This window comes from Cavia porcellus, unplaced genomic scaffold (genome assembly GCF_034190915.1).
Source record: "Cavia porcellus strain 051 isolate PalLab524CR breed Dunkin Hartley unplaced genomic scaffold, mCavPor4.1 scaffold_1, whole genome shotgun sequence".
NCBI lineage: Eukaryota > Metazoa > Chordata > Mammalia > Rodentia > Caviidae > Cavia > Cavia porcellus.
Genome location: NW_026947484.1, coordinates 164811956 through 164835009, shown reverse-complemented (window position 1 = coordinate 164835009; position 23054 = coordinate 164811956). Strand labels below are relative to the sequence as shown.

Below are 23054 nucleotides of genomic sequence, written 5' to 3'. Positions count from 1 at the left end.
TTTTATGATGGTTACCAATAAAATCATGCTTTAAGAAACAGAATGTGTAAAAAGGCTATATATGTTTTTGGAGTTTCATTCCAGTTCTACTTCAACATTAAGGTGCACAGTTTCTTACCTCGAAATTTTCATAAAAATTAGAACCCCTTACCTGTAAGTTGTGTTTGGTACATAGACATCCCGAGCAGGGAACTCCAGAATTTCCCGGGTAGGTCTGACTCTGCTGTCGGGGTACAGCTTCACCTGAAGCAGTTCCGGGGTTAGGCAATAGTGGGGATTTTCAGGAGCAGGAGAAATGTCTATCTTCAGCTGAGCTGCATATTAAAATACATTACAAAAACAATGGAATCACAATAAACAAGGATGTGTTTGGATAGGAGGCGTCCCTCAAAGACCTATGTGTTAAAGGCCTGGCTGGCAATCTGGGGCCCTGTGAAGCTGGTGCAACCTCGTGAGGTGGGACCCACTGGGGGAAGAGAGGTCAGGGACGACTGCTCTTGGAGCGGACATGTGAAACCCAACCCTTTCTTCCTCTGCGTTTCCCAAGGCAAGGAGCACTGATGCACCAGGAGCCTCCAGCCCAATGTCCCGACTGGCCGAAGACCCAAAGGGACCCAACCACACAGCACCCACCACAGATGGAAACCTCTGGAAAGAGCTTTCTTTTAAGGAAAATGGTTTTTCTCCGATAATTTGTCACAGTGACAGAAAAGCTGACTGAAACACAGTAAGAGTGTTTGTGAACAAATTTAGATCCTATTTTGCAACAAGTTTGGGCATAATACATGGAAACTAACCTACTATACTTTCAGATTTACAGAAATCATTTCATTTTTCCACTTAATTTAAACTTAAAAAATGCTAATATACATACAAATGCATGTAAAAAAGCTGCTGATGAATGGGAAAGAGTAAAGGATTTCAAAAAGGAGGAACCAACAGAGACAGGGATCTGGCAGGGCAACTAGCCAATATTTAAAGGTCAAATGATTTAATTTTGGTTTAGCAGACTTCAAACTAATTTTACTCTGAAATGATCTGCACTAGAATAGTATGAATGTGTTTCTGAATATTTACCATTTCACATACATTTTCCCTCTGGAAAATAATTGTGAACCACAGTATTATTCATCATCATCACTACACAACTCAAATTATCAAAGATGCTGAATCCTGCATCCACACTGTTAAGACTACCTGGTAATTAAAGAGATGAAGATGCTGACAGGCAGAAAGCACAGAACAACGTGTGCACCAGTAAGTGAAAAGGAAAGGATACACGCCTACAGGTGATGTATGAATATATCAGAGGTGACAACAGAGCAGCCACATCTACTCAGAGATTCAAAATACCTGTAATAGGTCTCAGCCGCCGCAAGACAGAAGACGGCCTCCTCATATCAGCGAGGAATTTGTACAGATCTTCATCACTTAGGCGGTCTCCTTCCTGATTTCAGTGACAGGAAAAAAAGGATTCAATAAAATAACTACAGTCGGTAGGAAACAAAATTATACTGTTTGCTTATATGCACATTCTTCTGCTACAAAGCAGGTGACAAATAAAAATTAGTATCAGTCTAAATATTCTGATTTACCTCATTTTCTCTAGTGCTTTCAAATTTTAAGATTTTTGATACTGTTTTATTCATACATTTATATATTTATATATATCCCACTATATATGCCCAAAAAGTATTAGAGATCACCACAAGATATAAAAAACCATACGAGCTAGAGATAGGTTAAAAAAAGAAAGAAGAGTCAGTGACTTAGCTCAGCAGCACAAGTGCTAGCCTTAAGTGTGAGGCCATGAGTTCACTCCTCAGTACCAAAAAACAAAAAGGAAAGGAAACATAAGAACATAGACATAAAATAGAATTTTTAAAAAAGATTAAAAAGCAGGCTGATATAAAAACATGATAACTATCAAATCATAACAACTGAATTTATATTTTTTAACTTTACATGTCACCTAACCCTCAAATGCAAAAATCTACTGAGTGGCTAGATTCTTAAAACAGAACCCATTTAAAAAAAAAAAAAAATGCCAGGGATGTAGCTCAGTGGTACAACAAGCCCACCCTGTGAGAGCCTACCTCAAAACAAACATAACAGAGCAGGGTTATTATTCAGCAGGGCAGGGAAAAACAGCTTAGTGACACAGTGCCTGCCTGGCAAGCACAAGGTACTGAGTTCAAGTACCCATACCCAAAAAAAAAAAAAAAAAAAAAAAATTTCCTATTAAGGAAAAGCACAACTGTCCTACCACTAAGACTAAAAAGCAAAGCAAGACAACTCCAACATGGCCTCAAGTCCATGAGGAAAGACACAAGGGGGGGGAAAAAACCTACCTTATTTCGGTAAGTTAGTATTTTGAATTAAAATAAGATGATTTTCTTGTTATTGAAGAGCAAACCTTTAATCAATCCAATTTTATTACCATATTTGACTCTTTCCTAGGATGTCCTTTTAGTTGATAATGAACATATTTAAGGTACTTTTTAAAAATATGAATGCATCCTGAGCCCCACCCCATTTGTTCATTATACTGCTCTAAACTGAACAGAACAGACCTTCTTTCATTCTATTATTAGGGGAAATAATTTTTTTTTGTGGTTTTTTTGGCTGGCCTTGAACTCACACGATCCCCTTGACTCAGCCTCCTGAGTGCTGGGATTAGAGGTGTGTACCATCACACCTAGTGGGAAAATGGTTTTTAATTTCTAAGTGGCTACAGTTTTTTGTTGCAGCTGTAAAATGCTTTTCCTTAACTGCGAAGAGAATTTTTGGTAGAGAAACCTTTTCAATGACCTATGCGATTAACTACTGTAAATGTTCCATCTGCTGCTGACAGCATATTCTCTTTCTCAGTACAGAGCATCACTGCTGGCCACCATTCTTTATCCCCAATTTCACTGCCTTCTGCTAGGTGGAAGGCACTACTCCCTTCCTTGGGCATGGCCATAAGCAGACAGCATGAGGAGACTAGAGAAGCCTTTGTATGGCTCAACTGCTGCCACTGCTATGGGAACAGGACCTAGCCAAGCTGCTAGTGCTTCAGGGCAGGATGACACCAAAGACCAGCCATGAATCCTCTCAGCCTTTGCAGCCTTTGCAGCGAAAGTCCTCTAGATCAATTGATTCCAGGCAACCTGGGAACACCTGGAGAGGAGGCTGGCTCTGCAAAGAAGCCAAGTGGACACACCCTCCTCTGTGCTGCTGGTACACTGCTCCACACTCCTGAGCACAGGTAACAGCTAGCACCATGCAGAACAAGCATATTTAAAACTACTCGGTGGACTGGATTTTGTTGTAAAATCTCTGCATATTCCTAATAGTTTTGACTTAACATATCTCAAATCACTACATACTCATGTTTACTGTTATCATGGACAATAATCTTTCCTACCCTGGGGGAAAAATTGCTTTTGGTATCTCATTTTAGTGAAGTTTGTGCATGGAATTCTACCTGACTAAAATTGTAATCTCTGCTTTTTAATATGCAGTTGTGCTAAAAATACTTACAAAACTAGTACGTGATGACTGTTATACTAAGATGCTAAAATTTAAAATAATTGATTAAAAGATAATTAACAAAAATAGTTACTCAAAAAGATAGTTATTAGTAATATTGTCATTCTGTACTGAGTTCTTTACCCTAGTAACCAAGCACCAACCACATAGTTATAAATTAACTGACCATGTCGTTCTGCTGTTCTGTAATGCGTCATCCCCCCACCTTAGTGACCTGTGTACTATGTCAACTTTTGTTCCCCTTGTAAGAGACAAATGATGCTGTGTCAACCATTGTTCCTTTTATGAGAGACAAATGTTCCTGGAATTGGCAGACCAAGGGCTATGAATTGGCTAACCACCCACTGTGAAATGCCTCTTACCTCAAGCAAAGGGGAACAATGGCCCAACTTATTTCTGTTTCTCATCACTATGTACTTAATGATCAATGAGCTAATCATAAATGAACTATAAAAATCAGTCAAAACTCTAACTCAGTTGCACAGCTTTGCAAATTCCATGTGCACTGTGTCACTGGGCCAGCTAAAATAAAAGTGCTTCTTTTAAAAATACGTCTTGCCCCATCTGTCATCTTGGGGTCTTGCCCCGTTTTTCATCATGGGGCCTTGTTTTTTGAGTGGAGTACAACAATGACTAAAAATAATTTTAATACAGAACTGCAGGAAGTGAACTGCAAATGCTTTCTATAGTCCATGTTTGTACCAGCCAGCCGCTTATTTTAAGTTTTTGTGAGCACTTTGTGCTACTTTGCAGTTTCCAGTATTCAAAACAGTGTCCACTGGTGCACTGCTGCACAATAGGGAAAACACAGGTATAACAGTATCCTGTACATTTCAAAAAAAAAAAAAAAAAAAAAACTGAAAAACTTCAGGCATGGTGGTGCACACCTGTAATCCCAGTACTTGGAAAGTTGAGGAAGGAAGATCACAAGTTAGGGGCTGGGGATTTAGCTCAGCGGCATAAGCGCCCGCCTTGCAAGCAGGCAGTTGTGAGTTCGATCCCTGGTACTGATAAAAAGGAAAAAGACAAAAAAAAAAAAAAAGAGAAAGATCACAAGTTCAAGGCCAGCTTGAGCTACATAGCAAGTTTAAGGCGAGTGTGATGACTAGCAAGCCCCTTTTTCAAGCAAAAAAAAAAAAATAATAATAATAATAATGAAAGTTTTCACAATAAATGATAAAATGTTTAAATATATATACATTTAATCTGATTTAAGCATTACACAATTCATATACGTAACAAAACACATTACCCTAGCAGCATACAGTTTTTATGGCTTTCAATTAAAAACTAAGTTCAATTTAAATTTAAAAAGTGTCACACAGTGAATTCTTAACTATTTGCTGGATAAACAGGGTAGGGTGGAAGTGCACGTGGGGCAGAGCGACGTAGCAGCGGAAGAGGGTGAGCGGGCACTGTGGCACCTGCAAAGCTGGTGACAGCACCGGGTAAACCTACTGCCTGGGTCCCACACTTCATCCAAGGAACCCACACAGAGGGCTTCTCTGGCTACTTCTGTCTGTGAGAGAAGATCCTACACTGGCATCTTATCACATCGGTATCCCGCAGAGCAGCTGCCCATGAAGAGGCTTCCCCCACATCTTGCCCTAGCCCTTTTGAGCTGTTCGGCACCAGGCAGCCACCATCTCCTCCTCTTAATCAGAGTAACATTTCAAAAGGGGGAGAGCTGAAATAACTCTTAGCATTTCCCTTTAATCTGTTCCAAAATACATGAGGGGTGTTCTCCAGTGTGTTACACCAATTCAACTTTTCTCCCCTTCTAATATTATTCGTATGATAAAGACTTTCGAAATTTTCTGATCTTGATTCACAGCACAAAATCCTTCCTACATCCAAATTCAGTGTACACACAACCTACAAACGCTCTCCAGAAAACCCACGTTGGGAGGGAGGCAAGGAAGGGCACAGGGCGCGCTCTCTGACGCAGTTATTTAACCTTGGCTAATGTGCCACAGGCTATTATTTTTCCTATGCCATGACTGTGTTTTAAACTGGATGTTAGCTCCAAAACTGGCTTCCAGGGCCAGTTGTGGGTGAAGACTGGCACTGGGAGACCACTGATCTGACAGGAGATGGGCCGTACTGACGCATTTTGGAATAGAAATGCATTATGAAGGCCTAAAAAGTTCTATTTCACACACCATGTACAATAATTTGGGTCAGAAAAACTACATTGCAGAAGACATGAAAACACAAACTCTCACTAAGGAAATCAGGATGCCATCAACAATTAAAAGCTATGCTATCAAAATTGAGAAATAAGATACAGGCATGAAAGATCAACCTTGATGGATTAGTAATATCAAGGTCAACATTTTAAAATATGACAATCAGGGGCTGGGGATTTAGCTCAGCAGCATAAGCACCTGCTTTGCAATCAGGTAGTCGGGAGTTCGATCCCCAGTACCAGAAAAAAAGAAAAAAAAAAAAAAATATGACAATCAGACAACACATACAATACAATGTTAATTACTTCTCGTCTTTTCTCTCCAACCCCAGTACTGCGGGTGAGACCAGGGCATTGCACACGGTAGGTGAGCACATTACCTTTAGGAACATATTCAGCCATTTGTATTTCTGGATTTTGAAATGGGGTCTCACTAAGTTGCCCACGCAGGCCTTACACTGGTAATCTTCCTGCCTTGGCTCCCTGAGTTGCTGGGATTACATGCATATAACAGAATTATGTCTTACTCTTACGGTTTTTACTTTCTAATTCTTCTTATTTTTGTTCTTAAAGTTTTGGAAGGTTCTTGAAATCATACTCAGGTACATGCACAGTACAGTTACTACCCCTCTGAAACTGACAGAAACTTACTTACAAACACCTCCCCAGAATTCCTACATGACAGAACAATACCTGCTTAAAAAAATTGGTCACTGTGAGTGTGGCAGGTCTGAAACTGGTCAGGTTGCAAGCGTCATCTCCACTTGTCGTCCTTTCAAGCGATCGCCTGCCAACAATACTAGAATTCCTCCTCTCTGACCAGGACCCCTTGCGTTCTACCAGAAAGAGAAAAAGTAAAATATTCATTTTCATAAAATTAACATCTATCTATGGCATCTTTCTAAACACTGTGACTATTCCATTATTGTTCAAAATTATATACCCAGCATACTGATTACAGAAGCAAAGTTTCACTTTGCAAAGAGGTCAAAGGAAAAAAGACAGCCAGAGGAAGGGAAGGTGAACCTACAGCATACATCACAATGATGGGTAAAAGTTGAAATGCCCTACGGTAAGGAGACAGTATATCCACTCCTGCCATTTGTATTTAATGTTTCACAGGAGGGTCTAGTGAAAATAATTAGAAAAGAAAAAACTTTGTGTCTCTTTTTGAGACAGGGTCTTGCTATGCAGTCCAGGCTGGCCTTGCCAAACTCACTCTGTAGGCCAGGCCGGCTGAAAACTCTCAGCGATCCTGCTGCTTCAGCCTCCTAAGTGTTGGGATTACAAGCATGCACCAGCATGCCCAGGTGAAAAGAAAATTTTAAAAAGGCATCCAGATTTGAAAAATTAAACCTACAACAACCTGATGACACCAACTGATGCGCAGGTATCACAGTACTTTAATACAATGCCATTGTCATTGGGCAACAAGAAGAAATCAAATACTGATACAGGACAGGACATGGATGAACCTTATGAAAACATTACAGTAAGTGAAAATAGCTGGCCACAGAAGACCACATATTGTAGAATTCTATGTATAGGAAATGTCCACCACAGACAAATCCATAAAGACAGGAAACACAAAACTTGTCATTTAGGGCCAGATCTGGAAATCTGGAGGAAATGAAGAGTGACAGCAAATGAGTTTAAAAACCGTTCCAGGGGCTGGGGATTTAGCTCAGCAGCATAAGCGCCTGCCTTGCAAGCAGGTAGTCGTGAGTTCGATCTCTGGTACCGATAAAAAGGAAAAAGACAAAAAAAAAAAAAAAAAAAAAAAAAAACCTGCTCCAAAATCAGGGTGTGATAGAAACTGCAGAACACCATGAATACAACAAAAAACACTGTACTGTATCCTCTAGCGGGGTGAACTATATGGTAAGTAAATTATATTTCAAAAGGTTACATGAAAAAAAAAAAAAGAAGAAATCCTTTTTATGCCACATTACATTGCAGAATCTAAGAATATAACAAGCAGGGGCTGGGGATTTAGCTAAGCAGCAATAAGTGCCTGCCTGGCAAGCACAAGGTCATGAGTTCAATCCCCAGTACCAAAAAATAAAAATAAAAATAACAGTAAAACAAGCCTATAAAAGAAAAAAGGAAAACATACACATGTAGAAATATTTTCCACTGAACACTCTTACCTCCAGTACTGATTTCTACTTCTGTAGAATCTCTTTCTAAACTGCCAGCACTGCTAACAATATTCATTAAATGGATTGCAGTCCAAGCAAATGGCATGCGATATTTCCCAAGTCTCTGGCAAAACTGATCAGCCTGACTTTTCAGCTTCTCCAATTTTTCCTTATTCTGCAAAACATAACCTTATACGTGATTACACTTGACAGAAAACAATTAAAGGTTATTCCATACATGTAAAGTGATAGGTTAAGAGTTCTCAATGCTCAGCAAAGAAGAAAAAATAATCTGTGCCTTTCAGAGATCAGGTAACAGTCTATTATTTTAACAAAAGAATAACCTCAATTCATTCTGCAAATTGCAGGCAGAGGAAGCCTCTAAAATTTTAGTGATTACGTCATCTTGGAGAAAAAAGAAGAGATCAAGTGTTAACCACATTTATGTGGTGCAATACCTTGGGACAGGTACTATAACTATAGTGTGGTCAGCAACTGCCAGCTATAATACATTCTAGGTTAGGGTTTGTTAAATTTTGTCCCTCTATAAAATGGAATGGCTGATCCAGTGTGAAAACAGTTCTAAGTTATGTCAGCTGAAGTGAAGACACAAAGAGACCAATGATAAAGAGTCAGAGTATTTTTTTAAAAAGTCTTACACAAGGACTAAGCCCTGGAAAATAATTAATGATCCCAGACATCTTGACGGTGGACCAAACTTTTGACTACTCTTAAAACAACCACTAAGGTGGCCTGCAACAGCCCAGAACAACATTTCAAGGCCAAAAGCTGTGTCTCTCACCTACCCCTTCCACACGGGACATGGGTAAGGCGCATTTCAATGACAGCACCCCACCCAGGAAAAATGGGAAACTAGCCAAATGGTGGCAGTGTTTACTGCTGGATCAGTTACACCTCCAGAAGAGGTTTGTGCTTTAACAACTCATACATCAAGCACATAAACTTAAAGCTATCCATGTAAATGTATATGTGTAGATCTGTATATGCAATAATAAAGAACTCAAAAAAAATCAGATCCTCCCCAATGTAAAGACCCAATCCAAAAATGGGCACCTGAGATGAACACACATTTCTCAGATGAAGAAATACAAATGGCAAATAAATACATGAAGAAATGTTCAACATCACTGGTCATACGAAGATGCAAATTAAAACAACACTGAGATTCCGCCTCCCTCCAGAAAGAATGGTTATTATCAAGAAATCAACCAATAACTGTGGGGAAAAAGGAACCCTTCTCCACTGTTGGTGGAAATGCAAACTGGTGCAACCACTCTGGAAATCAGTGTGGAGAGTCTTCAAAAAACTAGGACTAGAGGCCCCATTCGATCCAACTATTCCCCTTCCGGGTATCTTCCCAAAAGAATTAAAAACATCATACTACAGCAACATATGTGCACAGTTTCTAATAGCCAGATCTTGGAAACAACCTAAATGTCCTTTGACTGAGGAATGAAAAAAAAAGGTGTGGTATGTTTACAGACTGGAGTACTACTCAGCCAAAAAGAAGGACTGGAGATTTTTATAGGTAAATGGATGCAACTTGAGACCATACAAGTGAAATAAATAAGACACACATGTAAACATCGTAAGTCTCACTATTATGAGAAGCTAAAGGAAACAACATATGTATATGTGTATATAAAAAATAGTTAAGATATTATGCTACTGATTTCTCTGAGTTTGCTAAAGAGAAAGATTTGTGCTGGTCCTGTTCAGACAATTGAATGCAGATGTCCTGTGCTCTGGATAAATGATTTGGGGTTGACAATGTGCAATGTAGGTACCCCTTTACCCCTTGATTGACATGTTTTCAAATTTTTAGGGCTTTTTTCCTTTTCTTTTTTTTTCTCTTTGGAAAAAAAATGAATGTGTGTGTGGGGGGGTGACTTTTCAGTCTCTAGGGGCTATGAGACAAATTAAAATAAAAAACAAAATTTAAGTACGTAAATATTTAAAGAAAAAGAATACATGGGTATATAGTATTTTGTATGTATGAACTCTATGTAACTGAGCAAACAGTTCATAAAACGACAAGCTGAAAAAGCCACAATTCTTCAACACAAAGGTCACCTAAGCACCCAAGGACCAGAGAGACTACCATGTGCTCAGTACGACCTGGCTCAGCAGCAAAGGCTCCGATCTTACTCTGAGTATCAGAAAAATAGGAAGCCAAACATTTTGCTGTAGCTAACTCAAGATCTGTAGAATTTGCTGTTGATTATTCAACAATTTCTTTTTGCATTATTATCCAAATGCATTCTGTGAATGAGCCATCTGATGGCAAAGCAGAGATTATATGTTCTATTTTTACTGTATTTAATTTGTTGCAGTCAGATAGACATTAAGAATATTTTTTGCTAGGAAAAGTTCCATCAATATCACTATTTTGTAAATAAAGGAAATTTTAACTATCTGGGAGTTAAACTAAATTAACTTAGTTTTGTTTAACAAAAAAATTTTACAAATCAATTTTTGGGTGGAAGAAGTGTTAAAATAGCACAGTTCATGACAAAAGCAATATAACAAAAAAATGAGAAAAAAGAATTAGGCCAAAAGAAAAAGCAAGTTAGCAGGGAAATTCTTTTACATGCTTTACATTGGGACAGCTGATAGGAAAGGTTTACATGCTTTTACATTGGGACATTGGGACAGGTTTACTCCCAAATTACAATAATAATACAGGAGAATGAGAGCGTTACAGTCTACCTTGGTGGCATCCGCTTCTTTGAAAATCATATATGGCTCTGCACACTCTCCAATGTCACCTTGCTGTAGGACTTTTTCTAGCTGTCAATGGTAAAAATGTAAAAAATTATACTTTAATAAAACAGTCAACCTGAAATGTAAGGATGGCTTAATATATTAAAACTAATGTAATACACTAAATATGAACAAAATGACACAGAAGCAAAGATCATCTCAACTGCAGAAAAAAGCACTAAAGAGAAACTTCATTTCAGAGCTAACGCTATAAAATTTCTTTAAAAACAAAATACTTTTGGAAAAAGTCTAATGACACCACATTTAGAAATGATTTCTTCAATAAGACACCAAAACCACAGGTAATAACAGGTAAATACAAGTAAAACAAGTAATACAGCTAATACAAGTAAAACGAGACAAATTGTCCTCCATTAAAACTTACATTTACTACATCAAAGGATAAAATAAAATGAAAAGGCATGCTACACAATGGGCGAAAACAGCTACAAAGTATTTATCTGACTAGATACTAAAGTACTCCCACAACCAAGCAACAAACTAAATCACTGAACAAAAGGCAAAAGAAAATTTTTCAACAGAAGTTACACAAATGACCAACAAGCTTATGAAATTACGTTCAGAATGACAAATCAATAGAAAAATTAAAATCATAACCAGTGTTAATTACCAGGATGGGCATCATAAAAAAAACAAGCCCAGAGAACACAGTGAGTTAGTGAAGACGTGAAGAAACTGGAAAACTTGCCCAACGCTGGTGGGAATGTAAAATGTTGGAGCCACTACAAAAAAGTATCCCCAAAAACTAAAGAATGGAATAATCATATAATTCTGTAATTTTACCTCCAGCTATAGATCCAAAAGAACTGAGAATGTTGCATACATTTTCTAATTGCGTTTTTTTTGTGTGTGGGGAACGGGTCATGCTGGGGATTAAGTCCAAGATAAGTGCTCAACCACTCAGCTATAGCTTTGGCTTGGATTCAAGAGTTCAAAGCAAGAAGTCAAACAGATATTTATACCTATGTTCCTAGTAGTACTATAGACAGCAGCCGAAAGGCAAAAGCAACTGAAGTGCCCATTAACTTGGTTAAATGGGCAAACAAATGTGGAGATACAGATACAGATACATATATAGATGTATATAGATATTGTTACGGTTGATGCACCATGTCAACCTGAGAAGTTTAGAAGTTTAAGTGACTCAGCAGGAGCGAAGATTCTCACTTTGTAAACATCCTCATCCTGTGCAAGAGGGCACAGAGACTTTGTGAGTGCTACTCTGCCCTGGAGAGTGGGGGTGGCCTGTGTACAGTGTAAGAGAGGAGAACAGGCTTGCTCTGCCCGCCTTCTGCTCTGGCTGCTGTTTTTAAGTGTTGCCCCTAGTGTCACACTACCCTTCCTTGCAGCCAGCTAATTATAGACTAAAACTTCCACAAACAGTGAGCTAAATAACCCTTTCCTTCCTTCATTCTGGGTTTGGATATTTTGTCCAAGCAAGAGAAAAGTTACCAAGACAGATACTGATACATAATGAAACAGTATTCAATTTTCAAAAGGAAGAAAATTCCAACATATGTTACAACCTAGATGAACCTCAAGATATGATGTTAAGTGAAATAAGCCAGTCACAAAAATACAAATACTGTATGATTCCACATATGTGAGGTATCTAATATATTCAGATTCACAAAAACAGAAGGTAGCATGGCGGCTGGCAGGTATTGAGGAAAGGGTCTAATGGGAATCTTGTAATGAGTATAGAATTTCAATTATACAAGATGAAAAACTGTTAAAGATTGGCTACAAAAAGTGACCATACTTAATATACACATGTACATTAAAAACAGCAAAGATAAAAAAGTATGACAATTAATACATATCTGCACATTAAAAATAGCAAAGATGATAAACTTTACATTAAAAGTTTCAGTCATAGGGTGGGGGATTTAGCTCATTTGCCTAAGTGCCTGCCTGGTAAGTGCAAGGTCCTGAGTTTGATCCCCAGTAACCAAAAAAAAAAAAAATTTCAGTCATAGGGGCCAGGGATTTAGCTCAGCATAAGCACTTGTCTGACAAGTACAAGGTCATGAGTTTGATCCCCAATACAGAAAAAAAAAAAAAGATTACTGTAAAAATTTCATTCATAAACTTAAATGTGAAAGTACAAATTAAAAACAATAACTCAGAAAATGTTAATTGTGTTCCACTTATATTTGTTAAAATGTCTCACTTTCCCCCTATAAATTTAAGGATTTTTTAAGAAAGTATGTAAAGTAGGATTAAAATTGAGCATTTAAATCAAGTATATGAGGAAATCTAGCTCATATTAAAACTGATATTTCAAATCAATAAATAGGACATATAAAGAGTTCTTATAGATTACAAACGTGATTACACATGGATATATTCATGTATATAAACATTCACATGTACTATTTACTGAATGGAAAAAATCTGCATACTCCATGTATGTTAACTAAAAAAATAACTAACATGTTAAAAATGAGGTAATGATCAGAATAAGCACTTCACAAGAGAATCCAAATGGCCAATAAATTACACAAACTCTTAGGAACTGTAAGTTAAAACCAAACTGACATAACCTCACAAATGTGCCAGAAATAAAATAATAAAATTAAGGGAATTAAAACATAAAATAAAATTGGATGACAACAAGTGTTACAAAGGAAATGCAGCAACCAAAATTCTCAAATATTGTTGATGAGCATATAAACTGAACTAATGTTGTAAAACTACCTGTTTCTACTAATTAGTAGAATTAATTGATAAATAGTGCACTATATCCCAGGAATTCAATCCCTATCCACATACTCAACAGAAATACAAATATACTTGGTCCAAAAAAACCACATGGAATAATGTTTGTGGCAACATTGCTTACAATAGCTAAACGCAGTACAAATAATATGTTGAAACAACTCATGCATAGAAGTCTGCATTTAGTATGACTGTATCACATGAAATTCAAGAAAAACATGTTAAGCGATGGTGGCAGAAGCTAGGGTACTACTGTCTGGTGAATATGGAGGACACCAGGACAACTCTCACTGAAGAAAGAGCATTTGGCTCCCACGTGGCTAAACGTGGTGTATTTCCATGTATTGGTCTACACAGAGCTGGCTAGGATATTTCTTTATCCCTCATTTGGCAATGCAAATAGGTCTAGCCCAGGTGCTGGTGTTTAGTCTTTAATTTTTTTATTTTTTGGTACAGAGGACTGAACTCACAACCTCATGTTTGCCAGTGCCAAGCAGGCAATTAATACATGCTGAGCTAATCCCCGGCCCTGGTGTTTAGTCTTTAAAATGATGGGACAGCTCAATTATGCTGCGTATAGCTTCCACCGAGTATGCATGCTGGGAAGGAGGCCATGACATCTCAGGGCTTGAAGATCACACTTCAAAGTGAAGCATGGAGTCCTAAACACAAGACACTTAATCTCTGATATGCAGATTACTCTTTCTCTGCATACTGCAGAGAAGCCATCAGGCTTCCTACTTAGCCTAGCTCACCGCACTCACCCATTGACTTCCTGGCTTTCTCTCAATCACACATGCCTGAGTCACTCTCTTCTTCTCCAATTAATAAAACCCAGTTCAGCCCTGGGTTAAGGTCTTTGCTCTAGTTAGCCATTGTTCTGAGTGAACTTGGCACCTCCCTCCCCTTGGCTCCCTGCGAGGGATATGCTTAGTGTCTTTATCCTTGCCATGGTTGCACTGGAAGTTGTAGCTGGGCATTAACTTCCAAGAATCCCAATAACTTTCCCCTGGGATTGCAAATATAAACTTCACCGGACCACAATGAAATGCAACGGGGTCCAGGAAGGGCTTTCTACAGTGAAAGGGAGGGACAGTCATAAAAGAGAAATGATAGCCCTCTAGGATGCTGGTTAGATAGATACATAGGTAAAACCTGGGCTGGCACTCATTACACTGGGAAACACACGTCTCCTCTTTACACTACACATTCAAAGACGGCTCAGCACAGAGGAGACAGGGCACAGGGGAAAACAGGGGTGACAGGGACCATCTATTAGAGTCTGTTCATGTTGTTTCTGTAACTGGCTGGCTGATCACATGGGACAATTAGTCAAATTACAAATGTGTTACTTCTTTAATCCCTTCTATAATCGTCATACTTCAATTAAAAAAATTGAAAGCATTTTGAGTGAACTCATAAAAATTACCTTGTTATAATCCATGTTTTTTTATTTATGTGGGGTTTTCTTTCAAAATGTTTTGTATTTATGTCTTCCTTATTAGGTATACACAAGAGAGTACCTAAACATAGCGCTATAACCCCATCATATATTTACCAGAAAGTAACTATGCTAATAAAAAGGGCATAAAAATAAGCAAGGAATAATAATCTTTGCCAAACCAGAATCCCAGTATTCCCAGAGATAGCAAAGCTTTTAGAGCTTTTAAAGATTTTGAAAGCCCTCTGCAGCATGCATGCCATGGGTTCACCACCACTGCCACAGACTGAGATTTTACTATTAAACCCAATTCCTGCCAGGTGAGGTGGCTCATAATGGTAATCTCAGCACTCAGGAGGCTGAGGCAGGGGGATTATTCCAAGTTCAAGATCATTCTGGGCCTCAAAGTGAGCTCAAGGCCATCCTGAACTGTATAGCGAGTCCCTGTTCCCAAAAAATAAAAAATAAACCCATAAATAAACCCAATTTCACCCTGCCCTCTGCTACACACTGTAGCTTCTCCTAGCTGCTAACTTTATAAGCTCATAAAGAGACCAAGTGGACATTCCAATCTGAAGGGATGGAAGACTGTGTCCTGTTAGGTAACCTGTTGTTACCTGGTATGGTATGACCACAGACTTGAAAGCACCTATGCAACTGAGCCCACTCCTTGGCACTTCTCCAGTAACCATGAGAACGTGCCAGCCTAGCCTGCTAGGAAGGAAAATACACAGAATAACTCCAGCCACCCCAGCTGAACCCCCAGACAACCTGCAGATGCTGGAAAGACAAAGGTCTGAGTAGAGTATGACTCAGAATGGCTGACCGAAAGACAACATGTATGAAGTAAATCCATGCTACTCTGGGGGCTCAGTGGGATGCTGTCTCTCTCTCTGTTCTTGGAACGTATGACAATGGAACTGTCTCTCGAGAAATAAAAACATTATGATGGCTAACAAATGATGAAAGAACATTTAATCTCCTAAATATATTTCTTTTAAATTTTATTTTTTTGAAATTATGGAAAACATTTTATGTATGTATTTGTATGTGTATATATACTAGTATGCATATAAGAATACATATATGCATGTATCTGTGTGCAATTTGCACTTAGGATCTTATAACAGCTTTAACCTGACTTATTTACAGTCTCTCACATGTTTCTGTAACATAAAATTTTTTTCCCAGATTGCAGCTTTAATGGCTACAGTACATTATATGAGTATACAATGACTTTATTCTCCTTATATTGAACATTTATATACAATGGTTTTTTTAAACTCTGAATCCTATCTAAACTACTCCCTGCCAAGATCACAAGCCAGGCTTATCAATAAATAATCTCATTTTGAAGCAAACAATATTTCAACCACCACCTTTATCTCACCAGCTCATCCCCACTAACAGACATTGCTTTATGAAAACCTACTATTTTCCCCACACAAAATAATGGTGCACATTTGTCATTTGTATTCATTTCTAGAATTTAATTTCAGCCTTCACAGTGAAGACCACTGCTACTTAATCTTCGTTTGCAACACTGTTCATTGCAAGTAAGATTTATTTTAACCTGAATTTATAGGAATATGCCTACAAATTAGGACATTATTCCTGTGGGTGAAAAAGATTCATTTCATGAAAATGCACTTTATAACCTTATTATAAAATTCATTACTTCTTTGTGATAACTTTGTATAAATAAAGTGATTAAGGAATATATTTTAGGCTACTCTCAAGTCAAGGTCAAGTTAAGATAAATTGTCCTTTAAGGTATGCTAAGCTAAACAGCTTGGTAATATTCTGGTCTTAAAATGTGATCCTTGCTCTTGTCAGCCAACATCCATAACACTCTACAATTACAAGGACTTAGCTGTGAGTATATACGTGACTTCAAGAGAGAGTAACGAAGCCATACGGTTGCTCCTGTGCTGTTGAATTTCATGTGTCCAATTGACTGGACTATGATGCCAAACCAAGGATTTAATCAAACACAAGTCTAGACGGTGCTATGAGCCAGGTGTGGTGGCACACAACTGTAATTCCAACACTAAAGAGGCTGAGGAAGGGGGACTGCCATAAGTTCAAGCCCAGACGAACTAAAAGTAAGACCCTGTCTCAACAAAAAAACAGTTGCTATAAGAGTATTTTTTAAGATAATTAACGTTTACACAGAAGACTTTATTTAAGGAGGTTACTTCCCATGAGATGGCTGGGCCTCACTCAATCAGCTGTAAGGAGCGAGAGCAAAAATTGGGTTTCCCAAAGAAACAGGAGCTCTTCTCAAGATTATAACTTAGAAATCTCGCCGTTTCCTGTTAGGATGTCCAGACTGTCGGCCTGCCCTACACTCTGCAGAGTGCCAGCCTCATACCTGTGTAAAGCACTTCTATAAACACCAGTGCTGCATCTCTGAAGACCCATGATCTATATAAACCTCCTTTCAGGAGAGGTGAGGTAGCCCTAAGAGTGCACGTCCAGCATTATGTTGTGGCTCATCAAGATGGGAACAACACATCAAAGTTAAATCTTTGTTCTTGAAAAGTCTGCAACATTAGTGGGAACAAGAACACTGATACTACACAACAGAAAAATACACTGAACAGTTTTCTCACCTTTATTACAAGAAAAACATCTTGAGAAGGATAAGTAATGGAAAAGATAGCTGATCTTGCCAGCGTGGTAATGGCAGCAGGTGGTACATGTGGACGTAACAATCCTTTCATCTGCTCAGAATTAAGGTCAAAATAAAAGTTTTCTGAAATCTAAAAAACATATTCATATATTGAAATTTAAAATCTGTAACTTCTAAAAATTCACAAAATTTATATCTTATTACAGCTATAAGGACATTACACTGTAACCTGTAGGGCATCTTATATTCCACCAAGACCATCTTTATATGTCTCAATCAAAGCAAAAGAAATGTATAAGCTATTTGGAAATATCAGCAAGAATCGTATCACGAACTCCTTCGATTAAAAATATAATCCCTCATATAATATACAAAAAGCATCATGTAGGACTTCAAACTTGAGTTCTTAAAAAATTACGTGAGTAATATTGCAGTAGTTTTGATATAACAAATGCAAGTTGCTGGCTGGCACAGAGTTCCACTAAGAAACCCATCTTATATCACACTCTGACAGTGGCAGTCAGCAGAGACACTTCCAGTTTCTATTACATGCAGGCTTAGAAAAATAAGCTAAGAAACTGTGTAAGACAGAGCTCTAAAACTCTTAGGCAATAAAGATATGACAGAAAACTGAAAAACATTACATAATATAAAATATATGTAAATCACCTTTTAGTTGGAGAAGTTGAAAACCATATTAGTAAAATTTGGTATCATTTTTATCTTTTACATACTGACTGCCTAAAATGTTTTTCTTATGCTGTCTTGCCCAATTTATAAATTAAAAGTTGCTTCTGCTACTTATTTCTGAATTAGCTCAGCGGCGTAAGCACCTGCCTTGCAAGCAGGCAGTCATGAGTTCAATCTCCAGTATACATAAAAAGAGAAAACAAAACAAAACAAAACAAAACCCAAATTCAATGAAACAAAAATCAGCTTCCAACTAAGGCATTTTACAATAAGGAAATATTTAAGTAGTCTTGACAAATTAAATTTTTATTTCCTCTTTCAAAAAGATCCATTGTAATAACTGTCAAAAATATTTATCTTATGTAAGTACTTAAAAACAGGTTCCTATAACCCAAGATTAATGAAAAGTGACTGCAGTCAAATTATATCACTTTACCTTTTTCTTTTCCTTGACGTCATATAAAGCCAAACTTGCAAAAATGGGTTCAATTTCAATCTCAAACCTTTGTGAAGAAAAAGGATAAAATAATTTAACAATATACACAAAAGATATATCTGGTATAAAAACAGGAACGAGGTCAGGTACGAGGACAATGGAATGGAACAGAAGAAACAGAAACAACCCAGGCACACACAGCTCTTTGATCTTTGACAAAGGAGCCAAAAATATTCACGGGAGGAAAGATGGAGTCTTTAATATATATGGGGTGCTGGGAAACTGCATCCACTGCAGAAAAAAGACCGAGGCTAGATCCACATATCTCACGGTGCACTACACTAACATCAAATTGACTAAAGATCTAAGTAAGCATTACAACAGAAAGACTTAATCTGTTGCAAGATAAAATAGGTACAACTGTTGAAGATACAGGTGTAGGCCCAGACTTTTCTGAACAAAATTCAAATGGCATGATACTCATCAGAGGTAAGCCCACTGGGGAGTTTACAACTCAACATGATGCTGGGAAGTGAAGCCAGGCCAGAGAAAGTGAGTCACTGGGGGCCTGGCCCAGAAGGGTCTGTTTGTCTGTCTCTTTCCTAGCCGTCCTCCTGCCATACAAGAGGCGTCTCTCTGTCCTCTGCCAGGCCACCTTGCCTTACAGCCAACCAACTGCAGACTGAAGGCTACAAACTGTGAGCGAAGATACACCTTTTCCTCTATAGAAAAGCTGTTCTGGGCTGGGGATTTAGCTCAGCGGCATAAGCACCTGCCTTGCAAGCAGGCGGTCGGGAGTTCGATCCCCGGTACCGATAAAAAGTTTAAAAAAAAAAAAAAAAGAAAAGCTGTTCTGTGTTGTGTCTCAAGAGACAAAGTAAGGTTTGAATTCACAGCAGGACTAACACTGGATATATACTAAGTAAACTGCAAAATATGGGAATTAATGCTCAATAAAGCTTTTTAAAAGAAAAACTGAGCCGGGTGTGGTGGCTCATGCCTGTAATCCCAGCACTCGAGAGTCTGAGGCAGGAGGAGACCAGCCTGGGCTACAAAGTGAGTTCAAGGCCAGCCTGACCTGCATAGAGACCCTGTCTCAAAAAGACAAAAAAAAAAAAAAAAAAAAAAAAAAAAGAAAAGAAAAACTGGAAAGGGCTGGGAATTTAACTCAGTGGCATAAGCACCTACGTGGCAAGTATGAGATTGTGAGTTCGATTCCCAGTACAAAAAAAAAAAGATAGTATTTGAACAGGTAACTTAATGTTTTAAGAAAAACTGGAAACACCTCGAATGTTCATCAAATGACATATAAACAAATATGATACAGCACACAGTGAAATGCTGTTTGGCCATACTAGGAAACAGATAAATATATATAACATACTATGTGAAGAAATCAAACACCAAAGTCATACTCTGTATAATTCTAGGTACTTAAGAATCCAGGTAGGTGCACTCATAGAAAGAGAAGGCACGTTAATGACTGCCACAGGTTAAGGGGAAAAGAAGGCAGAGGTAACTGTTAATGATTATTGTTATGACCTGAACTGTGTCCCCCTAAAACTCTTACGCTACAGTCCTAACCCTTATGTACCTATATTTGGAAATACGGTCTGCAAGGAGGTAATTAAGTTAAATGACATTCTAAGTTCTAAGTTAAATGACACCAACTCCATGGAATCAGTACCTTTTATAAGAAGAGAGGAGACACCAGAGACTCTTTTTCATGCAAACCAGGACAAGAAACCACATGAGGACATAGGGAGAAGACAATTATCTCTAAGCCAGAAAAAAAGGCCTTGGCCAAAGCCACCCTACTGGCACCAGGATATTTGACTTCCACTTTCAGAACTGTAAGAAATGAACTTCTGTTGTGTAAGCCACACAGTGCACGGTGTTTTGATACACTGCACAAGCAAACTGGTATAGGTACTGGTTTCTCAGCGTAAGGAAAGTGTTCTAGAATTAAAATGCAGTGACAGCTGCAGAGCACTCTTAAGTACGTACTACCCATCTGTACATTTTTAAAAGATGAGTTTTGTGATACATAAAAGCTGTCAAAAAAACAAAAGAGCCAGGTGTGGTGGCTCACCCTGCAATCCCAGGATTTGGGAGGTTGATGCAGGAGGATTATAGCAAGTTTGAGATCAGCTAGGGCTATAAAGTGACTTAGGGCCAGCCTGAACAGCATAGTGAAACCCTGTCTCAGAAGACAAAAAAACCAAAACAAACAAACAAAAAACCCATTATAATAGGTATACAGATGTTGTATGAACTAAACTAAACTTTTTCTTAAGTCAGAACTAGTAAATGATTTACAATGCTAATACACTACAATGATAAGATATAATTTGGTTCTCATTTACAGGCTGTGTAACACTGAGGGTGCCAGTGCCAGTTAACCTGCTAATCCTCTTGCGTCCCAGTATCCTCCTTTGTAAAGTGAAGAAAACACTATCTATCTGCTATGCTTTGTGTCTGATGTCCCCTCAGAGCCTCATGCAGTTGTGCTGGCGTTCAGTGGTGGCTGAATCTAGGGTTTGTGATTGGTTCATTGTCTAGCTGGGACTGGCAGCATGAGTGCTGTGTTCACTCTGGGGTGGGAGATGGCACATAACAACAGAGAGGGAAGGTGGATGCTCCTCCTTTTTGCTCTTGTCACTTTTGGTATCTGCCAACGATGCCATGAGCAGCTGCCCCTCAGCCACTCACCCTGCTTTGGAGTATGGACTGAGACCTCCAAAAATTGTAAGCTAAACAAACCTTTCCTTCTTTCATTTTGGGCATCAAGTATTTTGTCTCAGCAACAAGAGAAAAGGAATCAGGACACTACCTTATAGAATTACTCCGAAGATAACATAAATAAAATAAGAGACAGCACTTCATAAATCAAAAGAATGTAAATACAAGGTAAATTACCTCAAGGATGTGGGAAGTTACTTATTAAAAGAGGAAAAAAACTTCAAAATCTTAAAAAGAAAAAACCCTGCATTGTAACAAATACGAAATTATAAAACAAAATTTTTTTGAAAAAAGAAAAAAAAACAAATACAAAATTAACTCTTTAGGGTAAAAGATACTTAGGATTTTATTTCCTGAACAAGAATAATGGCAAATAATTTCAATGAACATTTCTCCAGGTGTACTGACTAATTACAGCAAAGGCAAACAGTTACTTTCACCTGTAAACCAAAAATGTTGTAAAGTCTAGCTTCAGACATAATTTCAAATGCTGATTAGCATTTAAAATGATATATTAAAAAAGACTTCTCAAAAGGACACAGATACAAGTATAAAATCTACTTAGGTTTTGTTGTACAAGTAGTCAAAATATTATCCTGGAAAAATAATTATATACTAAAAAAAGTAAATACTCACTTGAGTGATAAACATTTTACAAGAAGTCTTTGACCAAAATGTTCTTTGGGTACATCAGGAACACTAAGTCGTTCTATTGGTTCTTCCTACAAAGTGAGAAGCAACACTTCGAATGTGAACGAATATGCTTATCTTAATACTTTATAATTTATCTTTTTAAGAACTTACTTTACTAATCTAGTATTATTAATCTTCACAACTAAAAATAAAAATAAACTGTTTTTCCATAAACAGACATTATAGGTATGCTAATTCATAAGTTATTAAGAATAAATTCACTAGTATAAAAATATTTCATTTACAAAATTTATAGCTATGTACAGTTTATTCCCAACGTTATTATTATACTATGTATCAGTGAAGGTGAGCCTTTTAGACCTTTAAATGATTCAGCCTTTGCGGCACAAATGCCACAGTTTTACCACCACTGCAATACATAAATCACAGTACCAAGAAATCAATCACAGTACCAAGAGATCTACCTCAATAACCAGTAACTTCTGCACATGCGGACAACTCTACCTCATCTGGTGAAGGATGCAAAGCGAAGAGCTCCTTGTGACGATTGGATTTCCTCTGGTCATCATTCTGACGGTCTATTTCTTCATTTGGAGTTCGATCAAGTAAGTTAGGAAGCAAAGCATCAGGCAGGGAATTTTTCAAGTCAAAGATGCTGCAGGCCCAGCTTCCCCGTGGAGTATCATCTATTGACATTGAACGTCTTTTAAGATCATCCTGTCATGCGAAACATTAAATATGAAGGTATTAATTAACTAATTAATGACTTAAAACACTTCTGAGTCATTTAAGAATAAAAGTATTACTTGCTCATCCTGGTAGTTGCTGCCATCTGGAGCTTCATCAGATTCAAAGACCTGTTTTGGCAGACCTTTTTGCCTTTCTTTCTGCTTATCTAATGTATTGGGATTAAATCCTGTTCCCAGTTTATGGTATCTATTCAAGATAAAAGAGTTTAAATAAAAATCAATTGTTAAAACTTTTTCATTTTTCAGCATCTCTACGTAGTAAGGCAAACATTCTCTGCATTATTCTTCACATAACAACAACCTATTCTATTAGTCTTC

General features: G+C 37.8%; 1 protein-coding gene across 12 annotated transcripts in view; it reads right to left on the bottom strand.

The window, feature by feature from the left end:
* Positions 1-23054, bottom strand: part of Dock7 (dedicator of cytokinesis 7) — a 187927-nt gene that overhangs the window by 132098 nt on the left and 32775 nt on the right. For all 12 annotated transcript variants that reach the window (XM_063259552.1, XM_063259559.1, XM_063259570.1 and 9 more), the window contains exons 5-14: positions 22794-22923; positions 22492-22704; positions 21970-22055; positions 18592-18658; positions 17446-17595; positions 10594-10674; positions 7873-8038; positions 6416-6558; positions 1354-1447; positions 152-314 (exon numbers count right to left, since the gene is read on the bottom strand). In XM_063259552.1, coding sequence (XP_063115622.1) covers positions 152-314; positions 1354-1447; positions 6416-6558; positions 7873-8038; positions 10594-10674; positions 17446-17595; positions 18592-18658; positions 21970-22055; positions 22492-22704; positions 22794-22923 — 1293 coding nt within the window. The remainder of the gene's footprint in view (positions 1-151; positions 315-1353; positions 1448-6415; positions 6559-7872; positions 8039-10593; positions 10675-17445; positions 17596-18591; positions 18659-21969; positions 22056-22491; positions 22705-22793; positions 22924-23054) is intronic.